At 35.2% G+C, this 20,564-nt stretch overlaps 2 protein-coding genes across 3 annotated transcripts; both read right to left on the bottom strand.

Moving 5' to 3' along the window:
• Positions 1–233: 233 nt before the first annotated feature.
• Positions 234–5,259, bottom strand: mcts1 (MCTS1 re-initiation and release factor). Its single transcript, XM_048176370.1, has 6 exons — positions 5,082–5,259; positions 4,421–4,573; positions 4,209–4,306; positions 3,929–4,062; positions 3,219–3,286; positions 234–462 (listed from the first exon to the last, which is right to left on the bottom strand). The coding sequence occupies exons 1-6, from the start codon at positions 5,090–5,092 to the stop codon at positions 381–383; spliced, it is 546 nt and encodes a 181-aa protein (XP_048032327.1). The 5' UTR covers positions 5,093–5,259; the 3' UTR covers positions 234–380.
• Positions 5,260–6,755: 1,496 nt separating this feature from the next.
• On the bottom strand, positions 6,756–19,120 carry cul4b (cullin 4B). Of its 2 annotated transcripts, none has more exons than XM_048176224.1 (20): positions 18,212–19,120; positions 16,959–17,074; positions 16,767–16,870; positions 16,197–16,266; positions 15,987–16,060; positions 15,693–15,855; positions 14,114–14,203; positions 13,465–13,547; positions 13,316–13,383; positions 13,113–13,231; positions 12,833–13,025; positions 10,898–11,002; positions 10,685–10,795; positions 10,519–10,589; positions 10,298–10,405; positions 10,082–10,195; positions 9,812–9,917; positions 9,464–9,636; positions 9,229–9,381; positions 6,756–7,918 (listed from the first exon to the last, which is right to left on the bottom strand). In XM_048176224.1, the coding sequence occupies exons 1-20, from the start codon at positions 18,663–18,665 to the stop codon at positions 7,823–7,825; spliced, it is 2,571 nt and encodes an 856-aa protein (XP_048032181.1). In that variant the 5' UTR covers positions 18,666–19,120; the 3' UTR covers positions 6,756–7,822. The 2 variants fall into 2 exon arrangements, with proteins under 2 accessions (XP_048032181.1, XP_048032180.1); XM_048176223.1 differs by having other exon boundaries at positions 10,504–10,589; positions 18,212–19,119.
• Positions 19,121–20,564: the final 1,444 nt, after the last annotated feature.

The raw sequence follows: 20,564 nt of genomic DNA, 5'->3' as shown, positions 1-20,564 counted from the left end.
GGGTCCAAACTATAAAACCACAAATAGGTCTTGAATCAAACTGTATATGATGCATAGTATATAGTGTCATGTTGATTTAGATGATGTGTAACGCATTTTTGGTCCATCAAATACCAACATTTATCTGTCTTGGGCAAGTGAGAAGTATAAATACAAATATTCTTTAAATAGGTTTTAAGCTGCCATGACACAATCGAGCTCTCACTGTAGCAACAGACCATTTCAGTTTGGAATGACTTGAATGCGGGTTTTATTCGTGCATTAAAATGGGGTTGTTTTCAAAGCTTTCGGTATGGTAGACAGTTGAGTCCATTCATGTAAACAGTAGCAGCCTGGTGACAAGGGGTCCAAACAGTTCCACCACATCCTCATGTCTGTCATTACTTATACGTCTTCATGTGCCACAGTCCATCATTCAGATAGTGAACGTTCTCGATTCCAATTCCCTTGTTTACTTTCTCTCTGTTTAGTGAAGTGAGACAAGAAAATCATTTAGTGTTCCGTAACCAATAAACTGTAGAGTCAGGTTTAAACTGATGCTGACAGATTTACATGAATTTCATGTATTGTTTTCTTCTTTTATACATGCTGTATTTACACAGCAATCTAGATCAGTGGTTTTCAACTGGTTTGGCCATGGGACCCACATTTTTCCATGGTCATTAAGCCGCAACCCAAAGTTTGTCATTTGAACCAAGCAAACTTGTTTCTCAAAAATGATTGCCACACCACACACTAACACTGATGAATAAACAGTATTATAGGGCAGTTGTGGTTAGAGAGTCCCACTTATAACCCGAAGGCTCAGTACCGGCAGGAAATGTAGATGGGGGGGTCATGTTTATTTTGCAGCGCGAAATAAACATGACTAAACATCTGAAGGTATGTTAAAGGTGCCGTAGAATGTCTTTTTAATAGATGTAATATAAATCTAAGGTGTCCCCTGAATGTGTCTGTGAAGTTTCAGCTCAAAATACCCCATAGATTTTTTTTTATGAATTTTTTTAACTGCCTATTTTGGGGCATCATTAAATATGAGCCGATTTAGGCTGCGGCCCCTTTAAATGCTCACGCTCCCCGCCCACGGAGCTCGCGCTTGCCTTAAACAGTGCATAAACAAATTTCACACAGCTAATATAACCCTCAAAATGGATCTTTACAAAGTGTTCGTCATGCAACATGTCTGATCGCGTAAGTACAGTATTTATTTGGATGTTTACATTTGATTCTGAATGAGTTTGAGGCTATGCTCCGTTGCTAAAGCTAACATTACACACTGTTGGAGAGATTTATAAAGAATGAAGTTGTGTTTATGAATTATACAGACTGCAAGTGTTTAAAAAATGAAAATAACGACAGTCTTGTCTCCGTGGATACAGTAAGAAACGATGGTAACTTTAACCACATTAGCAACATACTAACGAAACATTTAGAAAGACAATTTACAAATATCACTAAAAATATCACGTAATCATGGATCATACCAGTTATTATCGCTCCATCTGCCATTTTTCGCTGTTGTCCTTGCTTGTTTACCTAGTCTGATTATTCAGTTGTGCACATTCAGATGTCCTGCTCTTGTCTAATGCCTTGAACATGAGCTGGCATATGCAAATATTGGGGGCGTACATATTAATGATCCCGACTGTTACGTAACATTACGTAACATAAATGTTATGTTGAGATTTGCCTGTTCTTCAGAGGTCTTTTAAACAAATGAGATTTATATAAGGAGGAGGAAACAATGGAGTTTGAGACTCACTGTATGTCATTTCCATGTACTGAACTCTTGCCAAGATAAATTCAATTTTTTATTCTAGGGCACCTTTAAAATATACAGTACAACTTACCGAAATCCGTATCATGTCTCGCGCAATACCTCAATCAGTGTTTCAACTTCGGAAAGACGTCAATAAAACAGCTTGTAAACAATGTCACGTAACGTCACATTTACCTCAGAAAAACTATATTCAGTGACCATAAACTCAGTCACCTAGAAAAGTGAACTCTAGAAAGCAACAATCTGATAAATATAGCTATGCACAGTTACATATTCATTATAATTTTTAATGTTCTTCAATATTTAATGCATGTTTGAATAAATCAGTTATGACAGCCACAATTTAAATGTTTATATTTCAAAAAATGAATTGGAGTAGAAATATGATTATGCAATTCTAAACTATTTATTATAAAAACATTAATGTAATTTAAAACATAAACATGTAATTTAAGTGTTTGTATAAGTTAATTTTAACCTTCAATATTATAGTAAAGTAGTACCAACTGACTCCCATGTGTAGTTTACAGCATTAGTTGAGAGATTTTTTTCCTCTAGAAAATTTGCCATGTACTGTAACTGATATACTACATCCAAAATAATCAATATTGAATCAAATCGAATCGCAAGCATGCGAATAGAAATGGAATCAAATCGTGAAAATTGTGTCAATACCCAGCCCTAATATTTAAGATAAGTCAGTGAAAGCTGCTTTCAGTTAAAACATGCATTTTAGTCTAGGACTAGGCTTAAACCTTGTTCGTGAAACCGGGGTTTAGAATTAAGTTTGTTGTTGTTTCTTTGTCTACACACTCCACAACCCACTCAAAACAGTATTGTGACCCCCCTTTTGGGTTGCGGCCCACCAGTTGAGAAACAATGATGTAGAGGATAGAGGAACTAAAGATTTCAACATTTTAGAATGTCTGTGCAGATCTTAAAAAAAAAAAAAAAAAAAAAATAGCATTTTGTTTTCGTAGACATGCATGTGTGGTTCTGCATTTTAAAATTTAAAGTGTTAGTTCAGCCAAAAATGACATTTCTGTCATTAAGCACCCTCATGTCCTTTCAAACCGGCAAGACCTTCGTTCATCAGGTTTTTTTAATCTCCCATAGAAAGCAACGAAATTACCACATTTAAGATCCAGAAAAGTAGTAAAGACATTGTTAAAATAGTCAATGTGACTACAGTGCTTCAACCTTAATGTTATGAAGCGAAGATAATACTTTTTGTGCGCAAAAACAAAAAAATAATGACTTTATTCAACAATTTCCTCTCTACCCTGTCATTGTCCTACGGATTTCTCTGATTTCATCAAAAATATCTTAATTTGTGTTCCGAAGATGAACGAAGGTCTTGTGGATAATTACTGACAGAAATTTCATTTTTGGGTGAACTAACCCTTTAATGGGAATTCAGAATGCAAATTACACTTACATGTCATCTGCAGACATCTTCATGACTCCCACACAGAGTGCATGCTGCTTCCCTTCTGCCATTATGGCCTGAAAACAAATACTTAAGGACAACAACCCCTGCTATGCACACACCAATCAAATCTATGACATGAATAGTTCACTCAAAAATAAATATTTACAGCAGTGTTGTTATTGTTTTCAGTAACTGAAAGTCGAAATTAAATAAAAATATTAGTTGAAAAACAAAATGTTGCCTTGAAAACTACCTGAAATTAATACATTCAATTTAAAGTACTAGAATTATTAAAGCTAATACTGAAATGAAAGTAAATTATGAAAAAGCTAAATAGAAATATAAAAAATGAATCAAAACACAAACTAAAACTTAAACTAAAATTGAAAATAGGTATTCTGTTTCTGTATTTTACCTAATACATTTCAAATGGACAAATATACCATAAAAGTAGTCCAGTTTCTTCTTAAGTCATACGATTCCTTTGTGTGATGAACAGACCAAATTTTTTATTTATTTTTTTTTTTTATATCTAAGGAGTTGTATGGTGCTTTTTATGTCCTTTTGTAATTGGAGTGAAGATTCTAAGGGCGAGTAAAAAAATTTATTTTTATTTTTAAGTGAACTATTCCTTTAGAATAAATCAATAGGATTTATTCTTCAATTGCAGAAAATATTTCAGAAACAAAAAATGAATACAACAGTTGGAAAGATACAACTACTGTGTCTGTGTCAGCAGGGTAGAGTTTGGCTCCTGGTGATGTAAGGCCTGGGCACATGATATTGGCTCCACTCAGAACAAATTTGATGGCTCCTTTATCTACTTGCTGGTGTGGCAGGATGAAGGGATCTGGAGAACAGACACGTGAATATCAAGCATTAGTCTGACCAAGCGAATTGTAAGTGTAAGTTGCGTAATATGAGAAATCTTCTGTCATCCGAGAAAATCTTTTCTGCAGAGAAAGCATCTTTCTACTAAAATTAAAGCCGTCTTACATTTGTGTAGAAGTCTGAGGGTGGGATAGAAAGGCCCCTCTCTTTGTCTGAAGAAGAGCAGCTCTCCATTTACCGTAAGAATCTCAATATGCTCATGACTGGAAACATAAACAAAATATCACACATCTGAAGTCAAATTAGCTAATCCTTTAGTACTGCGTTACAGTAGTGCATATCAATAACACTGACTCCATATATTGTGAAACTCTTACCATCTCACAATTTTGACTGGGTCCTTTTTGGGCATTATCTGGTTGAGCCAATCATCAATGTTGGGAAACTGATCTAACAGTTGATTCTTTATACCCTTAATTACAGATGTCTTCAGCTGAATACAGTTTGAAACATTTTCCTTTTCATCAAATCTATGAAGACAAAGAGAAAGAAAAGAATCAGCAAATATAATGCAGATGACACAGGCGCAGGTGTCTGTAATCTTATTTTTTTAAAGTATTGTTTGTTAAAATAAAGAAATTATTCTAGTCTAGAGGTCTGATATAACAATTACCCTCAAATGTTTAATGACTTATGTAAACATTATTCATTTTGTTTACCATCTTTTCAAGTTATAAATATTAGAAGTTAGTGTGAAAACACATGAATACAGATGGATCATTACTAATGGACCTTACAAGTGAGCTGTGACAGAGCAAGTTAGCAGTGTAGCTAAACAGGTTACTGTCTCGGTTACAGAATTAAGGGCATATATTAAGTTACAATATCATATTAAACTTGTACGAGTATACATGCGATGTATATTTTTTACCTCTACGGAGATGGCAAAGCTACTGAGCTAATTAAACACTGCATTACTGTAACAATGCTAAGTTGCGTTAGCTACTATTTATAAGATTGACAACGGCTCAAGCTTACTTTTTAAACATCCTTGCGAGTCGTAATCGGTCACTCTTGTCCTCTTGTCTATGTGATCTTAGATAACCAAAAAATAATAAACTAAATACTCAGTATAAGATGGTTTAATGAACTGCACGCTTCACGTTAACCGCAGGTGATTCCTGTTTCGTTTACGACAGTGGTAAACATTTTACGGCAAGGCAGCATGACAACAAACAGTAGACTTGATACATGTAAGTGATATCGTTAACGATCAATTCAAAATCAGCACAAAAATAAATAAATAAATAAATAAATAAAATAACTGATCCCAGCACATTAAGACAATTGTTTTGTATTATATGTTGTTTTCTAAAATGTTTTGTTGAAATATGCAAAATATTTTATCTAATTAAATATGCACTATTTTGCATACATTTTCAGAACAGAAATATGAACATTGAATGAAGCCTGGTTCAAAATTCATGTTTAATTTTGCTGACAGATTTAAAAGTTTTAGAAAGGGGGTTCTGGATATCTATTTTTAGCAATCCATAAAAAATCCAGAAAATATGTCAACAGCCAGAAAAAAAAATCCCAGGTGAATAAAAAATACATTTCTATAATGTACTTAAAGTGCTCTATTTTAGCGCACTAATTTTGTACTTAATATACAAAAAAAAATGTACTTTAGTACTTCTTAAGATAATCTTAAGAACATCTAATAAGTGTACTCAACTCTGCTATTTTGAGACACCATGAAATATGAACTAAAATGTGCTTTAATTATACTATATCTATATTTAAAAAATGTATTTAGACACCACTTATATTACATTTGAAACCATAGTGTACTAAAAGTGGTAGCTAAATACATTTTCTAAATACAGAGATAGTATATTAAAAGCACATTTTAGTTCATATTTCATGGTGTCTCAAAATAGCACAGTTGAGTACACTTAGATGTTCTTAAGATGATCTTAAGAAACACTTAAGAAGAATTTTTAGTATATTAAGTACAAAATTAGTATGTGAAAATAGAGCACTTCAAGTACATTACAGAAGTGTACTTTTTTTTTCACCTGGGTTAGCCTAAACCAGGATTAGGCCTTCAATTTGGATATTTAAGTAGCTTTTATAAACATACACTAGAAAAAAAAACATTACTGGTGTGCATCTTGAGACAAAACAATGGCACTGGCATATTTTAAGATATGTCAGTACAAGTTGCTTTCAGTTAAAAAGGCTCAAACATGCATTTTAGTATAGGACTATTAAACCTTGTCTGTGAAACCTGGCGAGAATGTTATATAAATCAGATAAATTATATGAAATCCACAGGTGCAAATAGATAATGTGTATTTTGGATGTTTTCTTCCCAGTAGTCTTAGATGATGCATTATGGAAGCAAAACAGTCCAAAATCTCAAAATTGATCAGAACATGGAAAAAAAAAAAAACCACAATGGTTTTGCCTTATGTGTCTTGCCTTGAATTATAATCTCAGCCAAATTCGATATTAATATATCAAGACATATCAAGTTTTGTATGGTTATTAAGTAAAATACCTAACATTATGTTCAATGTATTAATGAAAATAATAAAGGACTGCCAATTTATGATGTCCGATGCTTCTTCGGTTCATTTAGTTATTTAGAAGTATTCATTTCTCATCATCCAAGAAATATCACAATCACTGATCAGAGGGACAAGATCATGGAAACACATACAGTTGTTTATTCTGAGGCAATAAAAACAAGCATACTTTTCCAGACACTGGACGACTGTCCACTTTAGTATGATTTCTCAAAACACCACTGCCAAAACTTCCACAGACAGATCCAGTGATGCCACACAGAGGAGCTTCTCAGTAAATAGGCCTAATTCAGAACTTAAGGGATATATAAACTTGGAAACACTAGGATGATAAAATGATGCTGCTGTGCTTGTTCTGAGTTTCCAAAGAAAAAAAAATGCAGTTGCAATGTAGTCGAGAGTGTCAAACATCAAAGTTGTGTGTAAAATGTATATACAAAATAAACAAGAGGAGGAAATGTGAGGTGTAAGCAGGGGGGAAAAAGGAAGATGTACAAGTTAGTGTTTAGCAGCGTTAACATTCCTACAAACAAAACAAGTGCTTGATTTATCTAATCTTGGCACATACTGTGAAATTTCCAATCAGCCTCAATTGTTCTATTGATCAATAAATCACATTCACAGAACATAAATCGCTTGTGACCAATCAGCTGAACTTTCTTTTCATTGTACAAATTTATCAAACATTGGCAAAGAGAAAACCTGTTTTCAATGTTCATACACTGCTACCCAATACAACACTGACTGAACAAATGAGTCAAAATCAGGTTCTGGTTTTCTTTGCACAGGTAATGTTATAATATTTTTGTGGGTTAACAATGAAATAAGAAGAAAGAAAAAGAAAAAAAAAAAACAGACAAACAACAGCCATGAAACAGAGTCTGAAAATAAATAACTTTTCTTTTTAAGCTCAGGTTAGTCCAATTCTTTGAAGCATTGTAACAAAATTATTTTTTGTTTTGTTTGGACATTCCTTTCTGAGGGAAATAAAACACACCCTACCCTGTCAAAGCCATGAAGAGAAAACTGATTCAGTTGTTGGTCACTGTGGTGAAGATGGTAATGTGAACAAAAACTGGAATAAGGGGTTCCATGTGCTAAGGGAAGTAAACAACGTCACTGAGAGCATCTTCCTCCTGTCATTTCTACCATCCCTCATCTTCCCCTCTTATTCTCTCTCTCTCTCTAAGCCACATAGTTGTATTGATTGGGATTCTCCTTATCCCTTTCCATGTAGTCCCTGTCAATAAGTGACTCTATCCTCTTCTTCAGATCAGCAGGCTGCAAAAAGATGAAGCAAAATTTAGTGACAGTGGCATATGATTTATATGAAATTAGTCATGGGCTAATTTCCAGTTTTAGTGACATTAAGAACATTATTCATATTTTCATATTACATAAAATCTTGAGATGGAAAAAAAAGATTTATCTGTCAACAATTTAAGTGCCATCTAAATGATTATAACAAATCATAAAATGTTGATTATTTCCCTTGACTGTAATCATGATTATTTGTGCTAAAAGAATTCACATTATTATGTCATATTCATTATGTAGGCTAAAAATTCCATAAGCTAAAAAGTGTTCCTGTGATTGTGCTTTTATACACAACTATTCAAGGCTGCAACTATTTGATCAAAAATACAGTAAAAACAGGAATATTGTGAAATATTACCATTTAAAATAACTTTTCTATTTTAATATTTTTTGTGATGGCAAAGCTGAATTTTCAGCATCATTACTCCAGTCTTCAATGTCACATGATCCTTCATCATTCTAATATGCTGATTTGCTGCTCATTAATTATTTTTTAGTATTATCAATTTTGAAGACAGTTTTTGCTGCTTGTGGAAACCTTTTTTTTTTCCAGGATTCTTTGATAAATAGAGTTTAAAAAGAACATTTATCATTTATTTGAACAAGATCATTTATTTGAAATACAAATCTTTTAACACACTAACCCCCAGTTTCACAGACAAGGATTAAACCTAGTCCCAGACTAAAATGCATGTTTGAGCTGTTTTAACTGAAAGCAACTTGCACTGACATGTCTTAAAATATGTCAATGTCGTTGTTTTGTCTTAAGATGCACATCAGAAATGTTTTTTTTCCGAAGGAATGTTTATAAAAGCTACTTAATTGGCCTAATCCTGGCTTAATCTAAACTTGTCTGTGAAACCAGGCCTTTACTGTCAATTTTAATCAAATTAATGGATCATTCCTAAATATTAATTTCTTTGGGGGGAAAAAAAATCGTATTGACCCAAAACTTTTATACATACTTGTATAAATCTTTAATACATACTTGCCCCTCTTAACAGAAAGAAAGAAAAAAAAAAAAACTTTGACAGATAATGTGCAACACGTGATTGTAAATACCCTTATTATAATGCACGAAGCAGTCTACATTGCACAATAAATCTTACTTGCAGATTGTTGCAGTATTCTTGTTTTGCCTGGCTGCTAACTCACAGTTTATATATATTAGCTGCACGGTATCCATTTATATCCTATCCATTACTAAGTGTCATCACAAACAGAAGTGAAACTTCTTGACTAACTGTGCAAGCAAAACATTTCTGTGACCTCACCTTGACTGGGAATTTAAGTTGGTTATACACTTCAGATACCAGAAGATTATGGCTGAGAGTTTTCCTCATCTTCATGATTCGAACAATGGCAGCATCGATTTGGTACTGACGGTCCTGGAATACTCTCTCTGTAGTGCTGGCTTGCTCCTCCACCTATGAGAGACAGCAAACAAGGATGAGACCAAGAGGCCAACAGCACAACAGCAATCAAAATGACAGGTGTGCCGGACAGTACCGTTTCTTTCATCTGGATCTGGTTGATTTTAATCCTGAAGAGTTTGTGTTTGAAGTCATCATTACATGAGAACTTGTCTCCATCTTCTACGTCTTTACTCTTTGGGATTTTGGTAAGGACACGCGCCTTCCCACAGGCCAGAGACTGCAGAGTCCGCCTCAGCTCACTGTCCTCTGCAAATGTTTGTGTATTTTTATTTATCTGAGGATCTTTTGTCAAATTTGTTAAACATTTTGAAAGTTTGCAAAAGGCTGTGAGATTTAACTTAAAGATTAGCATTAAATGGAATGGGATAAATTGCAACACAAATTTTACAAGACAAAGTTTGTTTGTCACAATTATCCATACCAATGCCTGTAGCCAGTTTAATGTCCTCCAGAGAGAACTCCTCCCCTTCATTAAACATAAGCAGAACTAATGTCTGAAACAGAGACACCTGAAGCTCTTTTTTGCCCTGTGAAAAAGAAAAAATGGTTTTCTTACAGCCAGTAATTTTTCTAAGAAACCTTTAGAAAGAGTCATTTTCAATTAATTAAACTTGTTTTATATGTTACGATCAGCTACCAATAGTCTGGTAATCATGCCCAGTTGCTATTTTCAAAATAAAATGTGCATTACCTCTTTGAATTCTGCCTTTAAAACACAATGTCCTAACGTCGACTGCCACTGTAGTTTCCGTCCGCTGTGTTTGCCAAGGTAAAACGTTTTGAAAATCTCCTGCAATTTCACCATCTGGAGAGTGAAGGGGATTAAAAAAAGATCATTTATTAATAATAATGTAATTGATTAGAAGCTGACAAAAGCTCCCACTTCTCAATATTGATTAGAACAGACCTCTGGAGGCAGATGCACTTCCATAGGGACGTATGTTGGCCAATAACCCATGGTGAGGATGTTAACTGTCAGCTCAATGTTCCCGGGAATATTTTGGCATTGCATGTGCTGAGGTGCAGAATCAAAAAGAGATATTTGTAAGATGTGACTAGGCACAAAAAGAGAACATAAATAAAATAAAAAAAAATAAAATATATTATTATTACTTGTTTGAACTGCACCATAATATCTTTTGACAGCTCCATGTCTTTGAACATTCCTTCCAGTTTACTAGTAAATGCAGCTCCACATTCTACAAGAAAAACAATTGGCTTCAGTCAGTTGAAACACCTGTGATAATGATGGGATGGTTTAAGAATCAAACATGAAAAGAGAAATGTAATTTACCATGCTTCAGTTTTGACAGCATTGATTTCTCTGCATCTACAGAGGCACTCTTTCCCACCAGTAACCTCTTTGCTAAGTCTTTCTTGTAGAAGGCCTCAAAGACATCTTTCCCTAAAAGAGAGAAATGAGAAAGTCTATGAAGCTTAGACAGTTGTTTAATAATTGAAAACTCTCTAGGCCTTTGGAATAGAGCATTAAGTTTAAATGTATTACCGTAAATGAACCTGAATATGATCATTATCTTGTCCAGCATTTTCTCGAGTTCCTCATCAGTTGCTTCTTTGTTTCCAGCACGAAGCTTTGAATCCACATATTTTGCTAAAATATAAAATCTCAACATTAGTGAATATTAATTTGCAAGCTCTCAATCAAATAAAAACCCTCAATAGCAATGTTTCCATCTACCTACTATTATGTGCATTTTTGAATATCGTATAAAAAAAAAAAATGCTGGATGGAAATACCAAGATGCACAAATTCTAAAATTGTGCATAAAAACAAAAACAAAACAAAAAAAACATATGCACTCAGATGAGGCTAGGTATGTCAATTTACATAAATTTGCACAATCGATCATTGTTTAAATTAACGATCAATTAATCGTTAACCAGCCTCTTAAATCTGAAGTAGGGGGCGCTAATAAGTCATAACGTTACTTAGCCACTTGCTTAACCAACACAAAACAGGTTTCGTTTTAAAGTTTAGAAGCTTGGCTTTACAGTGAATATAGGGAATATGACCATCACTAAACAAGTGCTTTTAAATTTGTGGACATATTAGAAGGGCTCCATTTTCATTGCCTGAAAAAATAACTGCTTTACATGAAAACGTGATCTGTAAAATCATCTTACATAACAGATATACATGTTTTATAATGTTAAAAAGGTAGCAGAATACAACAGGCATATTGGTTTCAGTTAGAGACCAAATTACACTTAGTATTTGTATGAAAAAGAGCCGCCAATACATGCCACGTATACAGGATTTTGCGGCCGTTTTTTGTTTGTAACTTCGGGATCGCACCTTTATATAAGGCAGGTGGCCCAAACACAACATTGCAATCAGATCACTGAGTGACATGCTGCTTGCCTAAAGCTATAGGACATCCTTATTCTGATCACGTCGTGGTCACGTGTTTTCCAACATCATTTGAAAGTCCAACCAATGGAAACTGGATCTTGGGTATAGTGGGTAGGGACGATGTGTAGAGACCATTCGGACACCGTTTTACAGCTGGAGTGTGGCTTGGATTGGTTTGATCGCTCAGATTGACAGGCTTTGATTTACCATGCACCACAGAAAAGGAGCACACAGCTGAAAAAGCACTGGAAGATCATCAATCATCCACTAGGATCTTATTACTCATTTAATGTATGTATTTTTATTGCGGCGTTTACACAAGCAAGTTCTTATGTTCAGTAAAATCACTTGCTTCTGTCTTTTCTGACCCTTGGTTAATTAAGTTAAGTCATTAGGTGTGTTTGACTTGAAGCAGCGCTGCACTGACCAAATGGTTTATGACATCAGCACATACGCATGAACGTTTAGAGAGCAGACGGCGTAATATGCAAGTACGGCGCGCTTGCTTCATTTTTTTTCCACATGTCTGCTGGATGTTTTGCGTGCATGAGCTGCACACACCTCAAAACTCTGCACTCTAATGATGACCTTGCTTAATTGACCAAAGAGTTTTATTGATTAAATTACTTTGCCTCAACAAATGTGATTGGATAACTGAACTAAGCAGTGGTTCAATTTCACTGCACAGCATCTCAAATGTTGGTTTGATCATTCTGAAATGCCTGAATCAAACAAAGTCTGTCATCAGAATGATTTGGATTAATTCCCTCCCAGGAGTGTCTCGCACGATTGCATTCCCAAACACCAGGTATCCAAATGCAAGAGAACATCACAGTGTTTATTGCGTTTCGTCTGCGTGCTCTGAGGCGCAAATCATTTATGATGTTGGAAAAAAGAGCCAAATTCCATTTGTATTACAGATACGGCAATTTCCCAGAACAACATGGGATGGAAATGCTGCTTTATTCGCAAATGTTCGATATTCAAATTTTGTGCAAAAGAAAAATTTGCAACTTTGGATGGAAACACAACTAATGATTGGTGGGAAAACAACATTTGTGAACTGACCTATGAGCTCTGCAGGTTTGTTCGGCCGTTTGTTGATAAAGGTCTCGAAGGCCTCCTTCATGCCATTTACAAACTTCTCATTCTTCATGAAACATACATCGATGATGTGATCGACTTTATCCTTGAAATCCAAAAGCTCCTGAACCATCGTCTTGTCTTTCTCTGGGTTGATGACAATTGTGCTTCCAAAGGCCTGAGACATAGAAAACATGACTTGTGAACCTGAATGTGCACACAATATCCAGATGTGTTATGTGATCTAGAAGTGTCCCTTGCACACCTTTATGTACTCAATCCAATGTTGCAGCAGAACCTGGACGCCGCCTCTCACACGACTGAAGAGCTGATACAGCAGAGACAGATCCAGAATACGGTTCTCATCCAACAGGTTATTTAAACCTAGAGTTTGCCAAGAAAACAATCACTTATGTAAATCACTTCTAATTTTAAACAAGAAATACAATGTCAGTCTTTTTTTGATACCTTTCTGAAGTATTGCAGTGAGGTGTTCTCCAAGCAGTTGCTTTTCCACTGTGGCAATGAGGTGTTTTCTACAAATAAAGATAATAAACATTCACATATTGTTTTGCCAGCTTAAGGACTTTTATTAGTCATATTCTCTGCATATTTACTGTGTGCTCTGGTCTAAGTATGTAATGACTCTGTCTGCCTCCTCTTCCAGACGTTTGTTGACATGATGGAGATACTCTGGCACCTGAAACAAAAATATTTTGGGGATGAGGGGATAAATCTAATTAAAAGTATATTTCACAAAAACATAAATAACAAATGTTTATCTATATTGTGAAACATTTTCATTTAGATATTTTTACAATCACAGTTCCTAGAGACCAAAGCAGACAGAAAAGCATCAGAAAAGTGGTCTGTATGACTTATTCACTGGTAATCTTCTCAAAGACATATGGCCACAGGAGACTAGAACAAATCTAATGGAATACTTTACTTTTTTGTCTTTTTTTGGAACTTAACAGCCTGTGGTCACAATGAACTGTGACTGTATGGAAAAGATTATTTCATTTTTGTTTGTGTTCCACAGAAAAAAATAACAGCCTAACGAAGAAGGGGTGCAAGTCATTTTGAAACTATTGAGGGCGAGTACATCATTTAAAAATAATAATTACAAATCCAGCCTGCAGCAAAGTATCAGTTTAAACTAACTTCCAGTTAATGAGACATGCCAAAAAAAAATACTTCCACAGAATTAATGATACAACAATGAGGGGAAAAAAAAAAAAAAAAAAAAACACGAAAAAAACGAACCTCTCTTTCCTGCATGAGCCTCTGGCCCTCTGCAGCATACAGTCGATTTGTCTCCTCCAGAAAGCGTTGCTCAAATGAATCCTGATAAATCTGTCATAAAAGGAGCAAAGGTGTGATTACAACAATAGCCTACTAACACTAACAGGTTTGGCCTGTTAATTTAAGGGCTGAATTTAAGGGCTGAATGACATCAGGAATCAAGACAAAATCTCACAAGAGCTGTACAAGATTTGCCATGGTTTTGATTCACGTACAGAAAACCAAAATAACCCTGTAATATTAAAGTAAACAGCAATCCTATTTTTTTAAGTAAATTAAATATAATAAAATAACTTTCATTAATGCTTTAAAATATGCTACATGATCAATTCTGAGTAAAAAAAAAAAATTGCATGTGGCATAATGTTGATTAATACTGATAATATTTTGACCCATCCCTCAGTTTAAGAAAATAAAAGTTTTTACAGTAAGGACATTACCATGGAGATAAATGGAACCATGGATATTGAGTGTTTAAAAGCAAAAATGTGAATTATGAACACTTACATTAATATGTCCCTAAAAATGTATTAATATTCATAATTCTTCATGTTTTGCATCACATACTACTGTTTAAGCAAATGTTTTGTAAAAAAAAAAAAAAAAAAATATTCTCAAGTTAACATCTAATATAAACATAAATACAAATATTTGTATCAAATATAAAAATACATTGCTGAACCAGACTGTACAAAATACTTCTATTTTGTTCTTGCCCGTCACATTTGAGTTATTGGGTTTAATGACTTTATATTGGTTATGACATTGAAATTGAGCAGGCAACAAGAAATATAGTATCGTCACATACTAATTGTCGATATCGATACAGCTGCTTCCGCAGCACATACGCAGCAGTGAACCTGTGCTGAAATTAATTAATAGAATATAATACATAGACTAGAACAAGTTTTAATCTGATCCACAGAGGAACCTAACTGGGGTGGCCTGATATCAAGAGACGCAACCCCTTAATCAGAGATTCACACTTGAGCAATACAGAAATAATGAATGTGTGTGCGTGAGCTACAGTGAAGAAAGTGCATAATTTTCCTCAAATGTTGAGTGTTAATTTGTGCAATGATAACCTACCAGCAATGTAAAGATGATTTTATTAATATATTAGAATGAGTACATTATTATTAATGTGCTTAAACAAGAAGAAAACAATTGGAATATTGTACCTGGTGGGGAATGCCCAATGGTAACATGAAACCTATATTGTTATACAGTGCTACAGAGGCCCTTCATAATGCAGAGGGCAACTGCCTGCTCTGCCTATAGTTAGCAATAGCCCTATAATATGCAGTGTTTAATGAACAGCTGCTATACTAAATTCTGATGAGGTGAAATTTAGTGCAGACCCATATCGTGGCCTCTGTATCGGGATACATATGGATACACAGCAAAATTGAAGGGCAAGTCAAAATTATTATTAATAGTATTAAAAATTTGTGTTTTTCAACATTATGCCATAAATACAATATAAACATACAACACAACATACAACACTGAGCACAAATGAGAAAGCAGGTGACCTAACCTGCAGATCTGAGAGCATGCTCAGAAGACTCCTCAGGAGACTGCGGTCTACAGCCTCTCCACTCCGCTCTCTCTCAATAAGAAGCAGAATCCCATCGATTGTCTTACTCTGCACCTTCAGGTCGCTGATGATATAGAAACGAAACAACTCCAAGCCCATGTCCCTAAAGATGAAACACAAGTGTATATTTAATCACCAGAGGTAGGAGCAACAAAGCACTGGTAAATAAAGACAGCATGGGTGACACTGCCAGTGTTACAAATTCAATATCTTTCACCAAGAGTGGACACTTACCAGATTGATGGCAGCATTGAATTTTGTAAAACATATGTGCGATCCAAAAACAAAAATATACTCCTAATCATGATCTACAAGAAAAGACAATGTTTTGTATAAAAAGCATTTTTGCAAACAGGTAAACAACTAAACATAGGTGCATTTCATAAAAACAACAACTTTCAACTTATTCAATATAAATGTAGTGAGGAGATATACTTTACTAACCATTTGTCTGCAGTGATCTTGCCAGCATTTGTCTATTTTCTTGAGGAACAGAACACTGTCTAGGGCATCCGTAGGATAAGAGTTAAGTTAAATGGCTTTATACCACAATTATGATTAGCAGTCTATAACAAGAGAGTCCTAATTAAATACCAGTGACTGACCTCATCTCATAATTTTCTTAAAATGTTTCCTCATATTTTTAGATCATCATTTGCACCATATGCCAGTTTTTTAGCAAAAGCGCTGATGGAGGTTATGCCAAACTTTCAGCTATTGTTTAAAAGATTTATATTTTATAATATTTTAAATTGTAATAATATTTCACAAAATTACTCTTTATACTGTATTTTTGATCAAATAAATGCAGTCTTGGTGAACATAAGAGACTTCTTTCAAAAACATTTTAAAAATATTACTGACCCCAACTTAAGGACAGTGTACAATAATGTGTTTCTAATAATAATCATATCATTTTTGAGCCTTGGTTCATGCTTTTTACTTTCAGTCTCTCCACCTATACAGCAATACAGCAAGAAACTGAATATAAATGTGTAGCAAGGAAAAGGATATTCTCTGAACTGGTCAATCTGTGCCTTGATATGGTCTTCACAGACCACTCTGAGCTGTTTATAAAGCTTAGCAGATATCTTATGGGAGCACAGGTTTTCAACAGCCTGGAAAGATAAAAGGGAATAAATAACATTAGATTCCATATATAATATTACTAAAGGATTAAACAAATACATAAAACACATAGCCTACCTGATATAGCTCCTCTAGATTGTACTTAATTGAAGTGCTGTTCTGTATGGCCTCTACTGCCTCCTTCAGCTTCTGCCAGGTCTCATTTGTGTAATTCTCCGGTAATTTGGGCTTTTCTAATAAAGTACAACAAAAGAAAAGGATGTGTACAAACACTTAGATTGCATAAGAAACAAAAATCTGGTAAGCGTTTCAATTAAGGGCAGGTTTTGATTTTGTTTACACAAGTGATGTGCCTCTATAAACAAATGCAAATTACAGAAAGGCTATGAGCGCACGGATAAAAACCTGGTCTTATTCATGACAGTAACATTTCCTTGAATAAAATAAGTTGTTTACCACTGTATTAGTTGTATACTGTTTACAATTGTTTACTTTAAGAATATTACATCAATAATTAACTTTCATAAATGATTTCAAATATACAACATGATTATTCCCAGGTGAAAAAATACTATAGTAATTACTATAGTGTTTTTGAACCATACTATAGTAAAGTACTTTAATTTGTTGTGGTAATTCTATAGTTGCTGTGGTAATATAGCAACTATAGTAATATAAACAAATTACTTCACCTAATACTGTACTGTAAGTTTTCTACAACTATAGGGTATATTATACTAAAACATACACTACAGTTTACTGTAGTAAAAACTACAGTATTTATTACAGTTTATCAGTTCACTATTGTTAATACTACAGCATGCTGTAGCATTCATTAACTAAGTGTTGTAAATACTATAATATATACAGCATACTACAATTTACTATAGTATGGTTCAAAAACACTATAGTATTTTTTCACCTGGGTTGCTGAATTTCAAAATTAAGGCTATGGGGACTAAATGTTGATAGGCAATGTTGAATACTACTGAAAATATTTTTGACATCCCTTAGTTTGAAGAAAAAAGTTGTTACAGTTGTTAATTTAAGGGTTTAAAAGCATTATATATATTAAAAGCATATATATAATAAAATTAACAGAAAAAGGGATGTGTACAAACAGTTAAGATGCAAAAAAACAAGCAGTTAGATTCTGAACGTCTATATGAGTGCGTAGTAAAAGCTGGCCTCAGTCATGACAGCATTTTCTTTTATAAGGCAATTATTTAAGTTGTTCACTGTTGTATTAGTCGTGGCTGCACTGGGCATCATTTCTCGACAACACAGGTGCGTTTGGTCAAAGTTTTGAGATACAGCCTGCAACAAACACAGCCTGTTTTCAAAGAAGACAAGAGCAATTCTTCGCCTACCTTTAAAGTTTTTGATAACAAGTTTCTTCGCAGCACCGGGTTTACTGTTGGAGAAGGTGGCGGAGCCCACAGACTTCGTTAGTCCGTTCGCATGATGCCCAACACCTCCAGTCAGGAACACATTTCTCGCCTTTGAACACGACTCGGCAGGGTTACACGACTCCTCGGCCATCTTCACATCCAGTCCGATCAAATCCAGCGGGTCCTCGAACCTCAACTTCTTCTGGATGTGCTGCTGCTGTTGTGAACTGGAAGAGCAGGACGTTGTGGAGGAGGAATTGCAAATGGCTTTAGGAGACGAAGATATTGAATCAATGTCTTCCTTCTCGGAACTGTTAATTTTCCTCTTCTTAGAAGATGTTAGGCTACTGTCGTTGTGAACATCAGAAGCTGCCGGTTTGGGCTCTTGGGCTGGCGGTGGGGGATTAGGGGAAGGTAAACCTGTTGGAAACATGAAAAAAGAAATACTAAATCAAATAGCTAATCTACTAATGCTACGATCCCGGGTGTGGACGCTTTATATTCCTCGGTCTCGGTCGGGGAAAGTAAAACCTCGCGTCTCCGTGTGTGAATAAGGAGAAAAAGAGGATAAAATGAGAAGTGCAGCCCCACTTGGACCCTTCTCTGCTCTTGTTATTGCCAACAGAGGAAAGATGGTTGAATACTGCTTCCTCTCGCTCGAGCACACACTCCGGTGCGCTGCACAAAGTCCGTTAGAATACAAACTGCTTCTGTCGAGGGCTGTTTGCGTTAAAGCATTCTGCTGAACGCTGTCTTTCCGCTCGGGAGATAGGCTGGTATTTTCGGTTTGAGGAAAAGTCTGCGGGTAAATAGTAACTTTTCTAAGAGGCGACGCTGACCCGCCGGAAGTACTTTCGACCGTTGCTGTGCGCAGCTGCTGTTGAGGCGCGTTGGTTAAGCGCGAGGCCTGACGTTTCCGATCATCCATTAGGGGGCGCCAACACATAATGCGCAGTCCAGTCCCAAAACTCAAAAACACTTGAAATATTTCATCAAAGACTGTCTTGGATTACTATAATGTTTGTAAATTATATATTTAACCCTCAATCGGACCCCGCTGACAGTTTCCTTCGTTTATAAAAAAAGTGTTCCCTTCATCTCAGGGACATGAAACTCTGTGAATCTTCCTAAATAATCTATCTAAACATGCACAAAAAATCTGGGCTTGACTTAGTTGTTCTAAAGGTGCGTAAAAAAATCACCGTTTTAGTCCTTTGGTGTCAGATTGACCCACATTGAAAATGAATGGAAAAATGTATATGTAAATTATTATTTTTTTTTTTTTTCATTTGTCAAAAAAAAAAAAAATCCAGAATAAATCTGAAATGTTCTACATTTCCAAAAAGGTCTGGTCCTTGACTATAAACACGAACTTTCTATCTCATATACACACACTCAAACACACACGTGTGACTGTAACAGAGAGCATTTTTATAGAAATTGGCAAATAAAATCAACAAAACTGGCCTAAATCTGAAAAAATCCTTATATGTAAATAAAGGTCTGGTCCTTGACCATAAACACAAAGTGGAACAAACGTTCATCTCATACACACACACACACACACACACACACACACGTGTGTGACAGCAATAGGGGACATCTCTGTAGAAATTGGCAAATAAAATCAACAAAACTGGCCTAAATCTGCAAAAATGTACATGTAAATAAAGGTCTGGTCCTTGACCATGAACACAAAGTCAGACATCCCAAGTCTCCCGGAAGTTCCGGGAGTCTCCCGCATATTGATAGCGGCTCCCTGATGCCCGCAAATTAGTTAAAATCTCCCGGAATCTAGAGCGAGCGAGCAAGAGCGCGCATAGAGACTGTGTTTCAAACCAGCGCGCGCACGGCAGAGAGGGATAGGGAGCGAGACCTTGCGTGTGTGTGCGAAGCGCATGTATGACAGAGAGCATCCCGAATGTCCTTTTTCGGCAAATCAACCAATCAATTATCAGTGAGGTGAGTTGACAAGTTTCATTTCATGTGCATATTATTCAGGCAAGTTGCCAAGGCTACATGAAAACAACAAACTCCTTAGACCTGTTTAAAGTTGCAATGGAAAATAAATAAAAGCAGTTTACATAAATAGTATAAGCAGCTTATATAAATAGTAAAAGTAATCTACATATTTAAACATAATTAACGAATAATTGCATATGCCTATAGCTTATAGCTCCTTCCTCTTTTTTTTTTTTTTTTTTTTTTTTTTTTTTGGGGGGGGGGGGTGAAATGACTCCCTGAAATGACTTTTTGCAGGTTGGGATGTCTGCAAAGTGGAACGAATGTTCTATCTCACACACACACACACACACACACACATACACACACA

The sequence above is a fragment of the Megalobrama amblycephala genome, linkage group LG23, assembly GCF_018812025.1.
Source record: "Megalobrama amblycephala isolate DHTTF-2021 linkage group LG23, ASM1881202v1, whole genome shotgun sequence".
Classification (NCBI taxonomy): Eukaryota; Metazoa; Chordata; class Actinopteri; order Cypriniformes; family Xenocyprididae; genus Megalobrama; species Megalobrama amblycephala.
This window is presented reverse-complemented; position numbering and strand designations above follow the sequence as displayed.